The sequence below is a fragment of the Galeopterus variegatus genome, unplaced genomic scaffold, assembly GCF_000696425.1.
Source record: "Galeopterus variegatus unplaced genomic scaffold, G_variegatus-3.0.2 Scaffold54, whole genome shotgun sequence".
NCBI classification, from domain to species: domain Eukaryota; kingdom Metazoa; phylum Chordata; class Mammalia; order Dermoptera; family Cynocephalidae; genus Galeopterus; species Galeopterus variegatus.
The window spans coordinates 693,678-707,553 of record NW_007726165.1 but is presented as its reverse complement, the minus strand read 5'-3'; the positions used below and the strand labels follow the sequence as shown (position 1 = coordinate 707,553).

General features: G+C 43.3%; 1 protein-coding gene across 1 annotated transcript in view; it reads left to right on the top strand.

Moving 5' to 3' along the window:
• Positions 1–13,644: 13,644 nt before the first annotated feature.
• NFKBIA (nuclear factor of kappa light polypeptide gene enhancer in B-cells inhibitor, alpha) overlaps positions 13,645–13,876 on the top strand; it is a 3,349-nt gene continuing 3,117 nt past the window's right edge. Inside the window, 1 exon segment of the mRNA XM_008573887.1 lies at positions 13,645–13,873. Within this exon segment, the coding sequence (XP_008572109.1) occupies positions 13,739–13,873 (135 nt within the window). The 5' untranslated portion in view covers positions 13,645–13,738.

Below are 13,876 nucleotides of genomic sequence, written 5' to 3'. Positions count from 1 at the left end.
CAGGTCATATTATTTATGCAAGAACATGAGAAAATGCAAAACTTTCTTAGACTAATGATCCATCCATCCTAGTAGTCTGCCTTTTACTGGCAGCTATTATACTTTTAAGATTTCTATTTGTTTGAATATAAATTCAGTAATTTTCCAGACAGACAAAATCCTAGTCTATCCTTTAGTATGTTAATGAGTTTTTTTTTTTTTTTTTTTTTTTTTTCCATTACAGGTGATTGTGGGTTGGGCCAGGACCGAAAAGCTTGACCATAAAAAGAACTGAAGGTCTGAACCACAGCTCAGGACTCATAAGGGTGGGGTCAGTTTTTCCCAGAAGTGCAGACAATGTAATTTGTAATACAGAAAAAATGTGGCAGACATTGTCAGGGCAATTCTCTTGGAATTTGGTGAAGAGGCTGAGGTTGGGAGGTGGGTCGTGGGTTGTGGGGAGGGTGGGGTTGTGCACATGTACATGTAAAAGGTGACCAAAGGAAAAATATTTCCTTCCACATCTGTCTCTTCAGACTAGCCTGTACTCGATTGTTTTGGGAAAATAAGCAGCTGAGGAAACTCATAACCCTTCAGTACTGAGAGATCCATAGCTTCAGGAGCTCCTGGGTCCCACTCAAGGCTGGGACCCATTGTTCCCTCAAAAGGAAGTAGTACATTTTAATGCGAGAGAAATGGAGCAATGTGATATTTTACAGGGGAATTTACCAATCGTTGGCAAAGTCAGTTCCTAAGGTCCCAGCATTGATCTGGGTTTCTGTAACTTCTGACTTCATTTCCTACCACTCCTCCCTGACTCACTCTCCTTCTGCCACACTGACTCCCTGCTGTTCCTCAGACCTCCCACCTCAGGGCCTTCGCTCTCACCCGACACTGCCCAGACCACGCTTCCCAAGACACCACACGCTCACTCTCTTTCTTCAAGTCTTTACTGCACTGTTGCAGTCTCATCTTCCCTACCCACCTCAATGTGCTCTTCTGCCCCATGTGTCCATAACTTTTCCCGATTGGTTCTTTTTTTTTTCAGTCCTTGGCACTCTCACTAACGTATTATATATTTTACTAATCTATCTTGTGTATTTGTATCTCTGTGCAAGGTAAGCTCTCTGAGGGCAGAGTTTTCTCCTGTATCTCCAATGCCCAGAACTCTGTTTTGAGTTTTGAATGAAGTTCAGATTCATATTCATACTTTCCACAAGGACACTCTGATTTGCATGAAGAAAATATTCTTTTAAGCAAATTAATATCATAAGATGGGTTTATGAGAGAATGACTAAGCAACCTGAGAGTCATAACTGCTTTCTAAAATCCTCAAGTACTTTAAGTGTTAGAGATAAAGAGGCTTGCAGAGCAGTGGTTCTCAAAATGTGGTCCTGGGCCAGAAGCGATAATAAGTAACCTGGAACTTGTAAGAACTGCATTCTCTCAAGCCTCACCCCAGATTTACTGAATACACATGTCTGGGGGTGGGGCCCAGCAATCTATGTTTTAACAAACCCTCCAAGTAACTCTAGTGCAAGCTCAAGTTTGAGAACCAACCACTGAGATCTGAGATCTGTATTCTACCCCTGATCTATTTAATTCGGTGACCTTGGGCATATCTCTTAACCTCATCAACCTCCATCTGGTCACTGATGAAATGAAAGAGATGCTAAATTTTCATTATATGCATTTAATGTAGGAATGGTAAATCTTTCAGTCACAGCCCTGAAGGACTCCTTTAGTTAGCTTTGTAACTGTATACTTCAAAGTAATTAAACATCATATCTTAAATAAAACTTGCTTTTCTTTCAGTGTGGCCTTTTTCATCTCATTAGCCTGAATTAGTGAGCTTTACCATATCTGTGCAATTTCAGTCAGACACACAATCTTGCCACCCTTGACATTTTTTACAAAGACCATCTTCTTGTACCTCATTTTTTTTAGCTTCTGGGACAACCCTCTCTTCTGATTTTCCTCCCACCTTGCTATAGGTTAAATGTGTCCCCCAAAAGTTCATGTGTTGGAAACTTGATCCCCATTGTAACAGTGTTAAAAGGGTGGGAAATCCGATTATGGTATTTGAAAGGTGAGAGATGAGTGAATTGTGAGGACTCTTCCATCATGAATGGTTTAATCCATTCATAGGTTGATGGGTTAATGGTTTAGTGGGTTATCATGGGTGTGGACTGGTGGCTTTGTAAGGAGAGCACATGAAAGTGCTCTTGCCATTCTCACCATGTGATACCCTGGTCACTAGAGGATTCTGTAGAATTCTCACCAAGAAGACCCTCACCAGATGTGTTCCCTGGGCCTTGGACTTCTCAGCCTCCAAAACTGTAAGAAATATATTTCATTTCTTATAAATTACCCAGTTTCAGGTCTTCTGTTGTAAGCAACAGAAAATGGACTAATACACACATCTTTGGATTTTCTTCCTCAATTTTTTTTGGGGGGGGGGTTTGCTGGTTTCTTAGCCTCTGCTCACCCCTTAAATGTTGGTGTTCCCAGTCTTGCTTTTTGGACCTCTACACACAATTCCTGGGTGGCTATTTTTCAAATATGCTGAAGACTTCTAAATATTGCATGTTCTTCGAACTCCCTGTAATAAATTGTTTGTTATATATCCACCAGGCCTTGAAATTAATATGTCCAAGACAGAACTCATCCTCTTCCCCTCATCCTGCTCTTCCTCCTATTTTTCCATCAAGTGGCTGATGTCAAAAACAGAGATCCTAGACGCTTCCCTTCTTCACCCTCATCCAGTCAGTCACCAAGACCTGCAGATCTTTGTTCATAGATCTTTCTGTAGCCACCTCACTCTCCAGTCACTGCCTTTACCTGGCCACCTCTCTCTATTTGCCACACTGTCTTCTAAAGCACACCCCTGATCATAGCCACCATTTAAAACACCTCAGTGGCCCTCCATGGCTTTCAGGGTGCTGCTCCAGCTTCTCTGTTGGGCCACATGGCTGTGCACCACGTCTGTCCTGACTGACACTCTCACTCCTCTCCCTCTGCCTCTCAGGAAACCTGTGGAACTGCTAGTTTCTCACCTCTGTGCTCCACCACAGGCTTAGCCCTCTGCCTGGCATGCCCTTCTTCCTGCCCTCTGACTCCTGCTTGTCCTTTAAAAGCCACCTTGATCAGCCCTCTCAGTCTGACTTACTTTCCCCTGTTCCATGTTCCCAGGGCACTTTGTTCTGACCTCAGCCATATCCCTTGTCACCCCTGACTAGAGTCATTAATTTACCTGATTACTGCCCCATCGGCCTAAAACCTCCTTGAAAGAAGGAACCACATTTTATTTTATTGGTACCTCCACACCCCAGCACAGTTCCTGGCACAAAATAAATGCTTAATAAATGCTTGAGAAAATAATGTTTGTTTTTTCTCTATCTCTACAGCTTTTTTCTTTAGAGGTTTTTTTTTTTTTTCCCCTCCATATTAGCCCCATTGTACCAATATTTCACATTCCCTTTATCTTAATCAGTCCTTTGACACCTAGTTGCATGCAGTCAGGGACAGACTTTGTGCTACAACTAAGAAAGCAGGAATTTAAAAGTGAATTTACCCAGAGAGAAAGCCTCTGATGATGTCTGGGGGCAGAAAGGAGAGCCAGCCTGTTTGTGGGAGCCGTGACATTTTGAAAGCACCAAATTCACTGTCACCTTGAGCTTTTCCTGTGGGGCAGAAGGAGAGACAGAGGTGGGGGCTTTTGCCCTCTCTTGTGGGCAGGACTTGAAGACAGATTTCCCTGCTGAGTCTTCCTTTTGTGGTGCTTGTGGTCACAAAGGAGGCTGCCCCAAGAACTCCCACCTATTTTTAGCTTCAGTTCAACACCCTACAGAGAGCAACCCTTCTATATACCTCTATGTTCATTTTCAAACTTGCTGTTGCTGATATGAATCACACAGGGCTGTCCTGACAAATTGCTAGACCTGAGGCTGAGAATAGAAAGACTTGAAGAAGGTTAAGGTCTTAACAATAAAAAGTTGCAGTGATGCCCTGACTTCGAATATGTCTACTAGCCTCCTATAGTGCTTTTATAAAACAATTTGGTATATGTTCACATGTAATAGTATTTGAATGAAGTTCTCTGTGATCAGAGTCTGAGATACAGAGCCTGCACTGGATAATGTAAACTTCTCCCTAGGATTTCCTCTTCAAAGGACATTTATGTGGGAAACAAAGTGTTTTATATGTTGTCTGAGTCAGATACACTACAAACCATGCACCATTCTTTGTACACCAATGGGCTTTTCATTTCAAATACTGACTATATTAGTTTTATGTATACTTTGCTAAACTAGGTCAAACTCTTGAGGTGTGATATTTTCTGTCAGGAATAGTGCTGCTTCTGAGACCCATCAAACAGCACCCTGGAAGGACAGTGGGTAGGTCTTAGCAGCCATTCCCCTACTTAGGCAGCCAATCACGTTGTCCATGGGCCTTTCGCCTTGCAGTCCATTGATGGGAGGTCTGATTACGAAACACCCCACCAGGCAGCTCCTGAACCAGCCGGACTGATCCCCATTCAGCCTCCTTCCCACCAGTCTATATCCTCAAAGCATTGCTAATACAGGGGATATCCCAGGCAAATGCTCATCTATTCCTCTAAGCTAAAGCTTCTGCCCTCAATTTCCTATTTGATCTCTTGCCCTGGCGAGCCATTCTGAGCAAGGCTCCAAGACCTCATCTATCTCAACTGAGGGTTTTGAAGAGAAGGAGTCTTCCTCTTACCCTGGGGCCCACTCCAGAGGTTACTCTCAGGCAACTGAAGAGGAAAAAACAGAAACATCCCCATACTGGCCAGCCACCAAAAAAAAAAGAAAGAAAGAAAAGAAAAGAAGGCGAGTACTATCTAGGCCTATTTATAATCTCCTTGTTTCTCCTACTAGTGTCCCAATCCCCTTTCCTTTAGGACAGGATGGGCTAGGTTCTATGGTGGCCCTGCTTGCCCCCTGTCCTCCTACTAGCCTTTATTCCAGAGTGTCTGCTTCCTTTGTAGAATGACAGTGATAACACCTTACTCACTTGAAGGCAGAAGTTGAACCAGATGACTTCTTGGGATAATTTCCAGATACAGAAGGAAGGTGGATTTGATGAAGAGTGAGGCATTAACAGAGAAGGAGAGTCAAAGAACAATTATGACAGGTATGAAGAAAAGGTATACTCATGCCTTAAATAATGGGTTGGGCAAGGGAGACACAGAAGAAATGAGTGTTCTCCTCCCCACGCAGCAGTCCCTGTTCCACCCCACACCCTTCTTAAGTGTCTAACTAGAAGTAAAATGGAACACAGCAATAGCTAAGCAGTGCAAAGTAACACATGGCCCAGTATACAAGACAGGCTGTAAGAACTAGAAGGATTCATGCTGATAACACTAAGGGCAGGGGTTCAGATCCCCATACCAGCCAGCTGGAAAAAAAGGAAAAAACCCAGGAGGATTCAGAAGAGGGCAGAGCACACTGTGAGGAAAGGAGGGCAGGGAAGGAGTTTTGGAAATGGTCGGCAAAGAAGCTGAAAGAAGTTGGTCCTTGGACAGGGAGGGAGAGGAGAGAACATATTCCTATGTGAAGGCTAGAGCAACTGAAACACAATGTTGGTGCTGGGGAGAAATGGGGACTAGGAGTGGCTGGGCTGGATGAAGTCTGACTCTGGAGGGCTTTAAATGTCAGCTGAAGAATTCACACTCCATCCTGTAGGCCATGGTGTGTCACTAGGGGTTCTGTTACAAAAAATGACATGATGACAACATGTGTTAGAAACATCAGTGAAAACACAGCCATTATGGAAAATAGTCTGGAGGTTCCTCAAAAAACTGAAAATAGAACTACCATATGATCCAGCAATCCCACTGCTGGGTATTTATCCCAAAGAAAGGAAATTAACATACAGAAGAGATATCTGCACCTCCATGTTTATTGCAGCACTAGTCACAATAGCCAAGATATGGAACCAGCCAACCTGGGTGTCCATCAACAGATGAATGGATAAAGAAAATGTTGCATATATACACAAGAGAATACTTCTCAGCAATGAAAAAGAACGAAATCCTGTCATTTATGGCAACATGGATGTGCCTGGACAACATTATGTTAAGTGAATAAGTCAGACACAGAAAGATAATACCTCATGCTCTCCCTCATATGTGGGAGCTAAAATAATAATCATAATAATAATAAGATGATGATGAACTTTTAGAAGTAGAGAGTAGAATTGTGGTTACTAGTAGCTGGGAAGAGCAGTGGGGAGGGGAAATAAGGAGAAGTTGGTTAATGGACACAAAATTACAGCTAGATAGGAAAAATAAGTTCTAGTGGTATACAGTAGCACTAGGCATCTATTCTTAACAATAATTTATTGTATGTTATCAAATGGCTAGAAGAGAGGACATCAGATATTCTCATCACAAAGAAATGAAAAAGTTTTGCTATGATAAATATGCTAATTACCCTGATTTGATCATCACACATTGTATACATGTATTGAAATAAAACTCTGTATCCCATAAACGTGTACAACAAATGTTTCAATTAAAAAGTAAGTAAATTCCTTTAAAAAAATATAAAGGATAAGTGAGATAGAAATTGTTACAGTGCCTGGGGGGAAAAAAAAGAAAAGAAACAGCAGTGAAAGGAGATTTAATTGTATAACTGTAACTTTTTTAGACTGCTTGATCTTTTCTAACCACATGTAAGCATTCTTTTTTAACTTAACTAATACATTTTTAAAACTATAGATATATATTTTCAAAGGTATTGTCATAAAGTATATATTAAAAAATAAAACATATTAAAATACATTAAATATATTAATATATTAAAATACATTTAAATTATGTATGAAAAGATAATATATAATTAATGCCAATACCTTTGAAAATTTTTAAAAATAGGAACAGTCAAGCGACATTGCAGTTTGGAAGGAACCATGGGAGGGGCAGCATGGGTTGATGATTTGAACGCTGGCTCTGAGATTTCCTGGCTCCCGCCTTCTGAGTTAGTTCAACTTTCTGAGCCTCCACTTCCTTTAAAACAGAGATAATGATACCCACCTAACAGAATGGTTGTAAGATTAAGATAATTATACCTGGGCTGGCACGTGGCTCACTTGGGAGAGTGTGGTGCTGATAACACCAAGGCCACGGGTTCAGATCCCTATATAGGGATGGCCGGTTGGCTCACATGGGAGAGTGTGGTGCTGACAACACCAAGTCAAGGGTTAAGATCCCCTTACCGGTCATCTTAAAAAATAAAAAGAAAGAAAAAAAGATAATTATATCAAATGCCTGCCCTAGTAAGTGTTCAATGAATGTTTAAATAACAAATCAGGAATCTCCCATGGTACAACAGGGGCTGCACCAATGCTGGGACGGCGGGAACGGAAAGAAGCGGGAGGGCTGGGCGTCATTTCAAAAGCAGGACGCGATGAGCTGATTGCTGTAGGGGCTGCAGGAGGAGGAACGCTCACAGACGGAGTGGGGGTCTTTCCCTTGGGACTGCAGTAAATGATGTCCTGTAGTCACAACCAAACACCCAGTCTCAGTGCACATCTTCAACCCAACTTTCCCGATGTCCCTCCTCGAGAAATGTGATTCCTCAGAGAAAAGCTACTCCAGAAATGGCCAAAAGATGTCGCTGCAGACAGTACCATCCATACTGTGTTCCTCAACTTGGTGTCACGTCTGCCCAGACATTGGTAAAGGCAAAATCCCACTGTGGCTCCCTACCTAAGTCCCCTCAGCCCACGCTCCCGCTCTGCGTGTAGCCTCTTCCTTCTGTCCTCTGACTGCCCATCCTTCCTGCCCTGAAGTCCCACTTGGCGCTTTCCTGATGATGCCCTGGCAACCTGGGGGTGGGCCTGAACCTTTCAAGGCAGCAGAGCCAACATCGGGACTGGGTTCTACCTGTGCGCCTCCCCTCTCTCTCCATCATCATGTTCACATCGACTATTTACCAAGACCCATACCCATGCTGTCAACCAGACCCAGATTCCCCGAGCCTCTTGTGTTTCAACCAATGATTGTAGGAGCACCCCCATTCCCTCTCTGTCACACACGTCCCATTGACTCAATTTTCAAATATCAGCATTTAAAGATTTGGTGATGCATTTCTCACTTTCTGAAAATATCAGTGTTCTCGGTAAAAATAATTCCTAAACTTTAGCCTATAAACGGCCCCAGGATATAGGAAATAATGACCGTTCCCGAGCCAAGCTAAGTGACTTACCCAGAGGGAATATGTCACAGTCATGGGACTGGACTCTGACAGCTGAGACCTGGTAACAAAGAAAAAATGTTCCAGGCCAATTTCCCCCTTTTTTCCTGCTCGTGGCTTCTGTTTGTGACCCTTCTCAATCTGTCAGTTGCTTTCAGTGTTTAAAAATCACCCAAAGAATAACTTTCAAAACCAATATTTTTACAGGTATCCTTCCTTACGAACAGCCTCAGAGACAAATTTCAATCTCAAAGACAAATTTCAATCTTTAATACTTATTCAAGTATTGTGGGATTCTACTCCAGAGAACAGAGGCTCTGAAAGGAGGTTTCGGAAAGGCATTATCTTAGTGCTTTAGGCATTAGCAAGGTTCCTCAATCCTTCCTCTATTTGCAATCTGAAGCAATCTTTTAGCAGCTCTGATTCTGTTTGCCTTCATCCTAAACCATTCCCAAGTCCTTAAATTTTAGGAGGAAAAAGTTTCCACTTCTCCATATAGTTTCTGGTGTGGATTTAGCTCAGCCCCTGATGCTGAAAGGATCATGAGCTCTGCACCTAATTATGGTACCCAAGAACAGGGACCTCACGTCATTTATGTCTCATATCTTATTAAGTACCACGCTTGTGTGTGGACCTTGCCCTAGTGCTAAGTCTCCTCATACCCTGACTAAACTCAGAATGAACTTACACTCAGGACAAAATAGTAAATACACTGGTCTGCAGGGGAAACAATCTGTTAAGCCTCCACCACCTTCCTGATCCAACTACGCCTCCCTGAACATAACAGAACATGAAAAATCCTACACACCTATAAGTATTGCTTGGTTACTACCAACAAACCATGAAAAGGGAGAGCCCGGAATTTAGGCCAAGGGTGACACGTGTAGGCCTCCACCCTCCCTTGCGGCAGGTCACCCAGCAGACAGACTGGGCATGTGGCTAGGGCACCAGCAAAGCAGGAATACCTCAGAAGACGCTGACTGACATAATTTGATTTTTTTTAAAAATACAAGTAGATGTTGTGAGAAAAATTAGAACTTTGTTGGATTTGTTATACTCATTTTGCAATGTAGTGTTTAAAATTTGCTTTGGGGCTGGCCAAATAGCTCAGTTGGTTAGAGTGTGGTACTGATAACACCAAGGTCAAGGGTTCAGATCCCAGTACCAGCCAGCTACCAAAAGAAGTAAATTAAATTAAATTAAATTAAAATTGCTTCAGGAGAGGGACAACTCTTTTCGGGGCTTAAAGCCTCCAGTTCCTACTCTACCTGCCAGGCGCAGCCCTGCACATCCTAGATGGACACCCTCCACCCCCAACCTCACGTTACACAGGAGCAAAGGCCCTGTGATGCAAGGGAGCTGGAGATGGGTGCCTTCTCCCAAGCACCATTAAAGTGTGATACCTTGGCTGAAAAAATAGGCTGTAAATTGGGGGCCTGTGGGCTCTTTTTAGCCAAAAGATGCAGAAATGTGTTTTGGTTGGTTTTCATGATGTTTTAAAATTTGAAAATGTTCACATCAAAATTCATCTTCTAATTTTTTCCTTTAGTAATGTAAGATCAGTACAGAACTCGAAGTGCTGCATGGCACCCACGGTCCGAGCTGAGCGTGAAGGACGTACATTCGCTGGTCTCAGCTGCTGGAGACCCCAGCACGCCCTTTGCACTCACGTGGCCTGCTTCACTCATCTGTGAAAACTGTCTGGCTCCTATGGGTAGGTATTTGTGTTTGAAATCCTTCAAAGCTCTGATCCCCACTAAATTGCAGAATCTGTACTAAAGAAAACACATTAAGGCTTTCTTTGACTGTCCATTTTTACTTCATTACAAGCGAAGGTCCTGACAGCTGTTTTTCTGTGGGAAAAGATCTATAGCTGAGGGACTACAAGCGGGGTACAGACAGTTGCTATCCACCATAGGAGGAAAGAAGACTGAGCCTGATATTGGAAGCAGAATGTAAATTCAGAATTTCACAGTAGGGCTGTCCATCAGGAGTGTGCCTACCTTGCCTGCCTTTCAGGGACTCTGTCACAGCTCCTCTCTCTTCCAGCCTGGCTCTAGTGAGCAATGGGTAGCCTGATTCAGGAGTTCAATTTGTTGGGGCCAAAACAGTTTAGGTTTAATTGGCCAGACCAATTGGCACAGGCCACCTGCCCATGATGTTAAGAAAAGCTGAGGATGTTGGACCACCTGGCTGAATTTGTAGAAAGTCTCCACACTGCCTGGCCATCAGCACTTCAGGCAGCAGGTTTAGTCCATAACATGCATTTTCCACCTGGGAAAAGTGACAAAGTGCCTGCAGTCCCACCAGGCCCTGATGATGCTCCTTTTCCCGTGAGGGTGCTCCTGCCCACAGCGAAGCCTGGGAACATCACTGGCCATCCTGCCATCCCAATGCTGCATCCTAGGCTAAAATACAAAGCAGCTTTGAGGTGTAACTTGTTAATTCCTTTACCTTCTGCATTAAAAATTTAAGAAAAGGCCAAATAACATTACAAATGAGTTATCTAAAGTTTTAACATTTTTTTTAAATGGCCAAGTTCAGGTAGAATGTTTGACAATGAGGTGAAGAAAAATCTAGGTCCTGAAGCATCCATAAAGATCTTTCTAAACTGAAAAGTAGACCCTTTCATTTTCTTCTGCTTGATCTGCTCATGTTCTGATTTCCAAGCATGTTCTTTTTCATCCAAGTTGTAATGTTTGTTGACTTAAACTGTATAGAGCTATATATGATGGGGAAAAAACCTGTTGGATCACATTATTCAAAACCATCTCCCAGGGTTGCAGGAAAACAAAAAGTGCCTCCTTGGGAATTCCCCACCCTAGGGACAAGTCATCAAGGCTCAGCACCTCCCAAATTTTTCAAAAGGTACAGTGACAAATCAAGGAACACATGGGCCTGACTCCTACCACTAGATGTCACACTAAACAATCAGGAATAAAGACCACCAGGTCCTGAAGGCTACCAGGAATATAAAATGATAAAAGAAGCAAAGAAAAGAAATATGTTCCTGAGAAACTTGTTACTTACTTTTTACTTTTTTTTTTTTTTGCAGCTTGCAGATAGGGGGATCTGAACCCTTGACCCTGGTGTTATCAACATTGTACTCTAACCAACTGAGCTAATCAGCCAGCCCCACTTTTTACCTTTTAATAATCATTTTTATACCTGTAGTTAAAAATCCTCTTCTGATGTATCCTTTCTAAGTAGAGCATTTAGAGTTTGAAATTTCTTTAGATTTTTTAAAAGAGGTGAATATCCCCAGATAGGGGAACATCTACCTTTTATTTTACTTACCAATTGGAATAGAAAACACTTTGAGTATATTCCAAATTATAGTTTATTTAGTCTCATTTTCACAATGTGTTTTCAAAAGTGTTAATACTACAACTGCTTTGGCCAAATGATTAATATATTGGGATAGAAATTAGATAAACTGCCACAGGTATGGAGTGCCTCAGTAAATTTCTATTCATTTCAGTTTCTTTTTAGGAAAGTGGGAACAATACCTATGCTACAAGACTAGTTCTGAGAACTAACAGTGTGATGCATAAAGTGTTGGAGTTCTTCCAAAAATTTACTCTATGATATTTCCAAGAGACATAGTCACCCTTACAAAGCAGGGTTAGACATGCATTTGTGGACAAGCAATACAATTTTTAAACATGGAAAATACCTTAAATAGAATTAAGTCTAATCTTATTATAAAACCAAGTATACCACAAAAAAGTTAACTGACCTCTCCAACTAATATGCAGTTAATTAGGGGTAGAACCTGGAATTGAGATTTCCTATTTATAGCTGTTTTTTCACCTTGCCTTGATAATTATATATGTGTCTATCATAAGCCTGCAGAGACAATGGAGTCTATCCCTGGGAAGTTTTCATTTTAACATATGATCATTACTACTCTGAAGGTTTTGTTTCTTGATTTTACTTTTTTTTCTTTTTCTTCTCATATTTTGTCTCTCACCCTATTAAGATTCCCTACATTCAAATATTGGGGAAGGGGGTTTGAGCAGAGGGGGAGGGTTGGTTCCATGCCCAGTCAAGGTAAAGATAATTGCAATAATCACCAGAAATCTCTGCAGAACTATAGTGGTCTCCTGAAGCTAATGCTGAAGAATTCTGACCCAAGTTCCTTCATTTTGCCTAGACTAACTCTAGGAGTAGATGAATTCAATCCCATTGCTTGAGATGACAGTGGGCAGAAAGCATAAGTTCTATTTCTGCAGGTGAAACCTGAGGATGGTGAGCCCAAACCCCTTTCTCTCCGGAGTGGCTACCCACACTGCATGGATGGGTCCCACTGAAGTCCTCCCCCTGGGTGGGAGAGCAAGTAGGGGCCAGAAGGGACAGGAGGTGGACAATGTTAGTGCTGCCTGGAGTCTCCTGCAGGGTGCCTAGCAGCTACTTTTTTAGCCGTCCTTAAGGCTCAATCTTGGGTAAGTCAGTAACTACTCAACCACTCTTCAGCCTCCTTCTGTAAAGGAAAATTGCTCAGCTGGGCACCTACAGTAGGCTCAGGATGCATTCTCTGCAGCAGCACAGGGTAAATCAGAGAGCATGATCAATAGTTATTTCGTTATTGCCAGGAATCTCCAACCTTTACTGCAAAGATTAACACCTTGCTTTACTTGCAAATAATAATAATTAATAATAAGAAGAAGTCTGTTTGCTACTTTTCCCCATTACACTGCGAGAGAACTTGTCCGTCCTCCAGTCAACATGTTTGTTAATCCCTAGGAAATGATTTGAGAGTTCTCCAAGCATTTTGGCTTTTAATGCTGGAGCTTTCATAACTTCTACCTGAGGGAAGTGGGGGCGAGAAGGAGCTAAATATACCCTGCACTGCAAAGAGCCTGGAATTGGCAGAAACACAGAGCTGGCTTGCGACCTTCTAACCACCAGTGCGTCTTTCTCTGCAGAGGGAAATTTGGGGGGAAGCAAATCCCTATACCCAACCATCGTTTCCACTCTTGCGTTTTCAAAAGATCAAAAAACGGAAAGGACTGGCAGGTTGGCAAACCCCAAAGAGGAACCGCCCAGCAGGTCTGCGTCCTTGGGATCTCAGCAGCCGGGGACCCCAAATCAAATCGATCGTGGGAAACCCCAGGGAACGAAGGTTTCTTGCAGAGGGACAGGATTACTGGGTGCCGGCTGCAGGGAAGTACCTGGGGGGAGGGGGCCTTGTCGGGAGGACTTTCCAGCCACTCAGCACTCATCAAAAAGTTCCCTGTACATGACCCTAGTGGTTCATCGCAGGGAGTTTCTCTGATGAACCCGGGCTCAGAGTTTAGGCTTCTTTTTCCCCCTAGCAGAGGACGAGGCCAGTTCTCTTTTCTGGTCTGACTGGCTTGGAAATTCCCCGCGCCTGACCCCGCCCCAGAGAAATCCCCTGCCAGGGTTTATAGGGCGCCGCGGCGGCGCTGCCGAGCGCACAACAGCTCCAGCCCGCCAGCGACACAGCGAGGAAGCAGCGCGCAGCCCGCGGCCGAGCGCACCTGGGGAGCAGCGCCCGGAGCCTTCACCGCGCCATGTTTCAGCCGGCCGAGCACGCCCAGGACTGGGCTATGGAGGGCCCCCGGGACGGGCTGAAGAAGGAGCGGCTGCTGGACGACCGCCACGACAGCGGCCTGGACTCCATGAAGGACGAGGAGTACGAGCAGATGGTG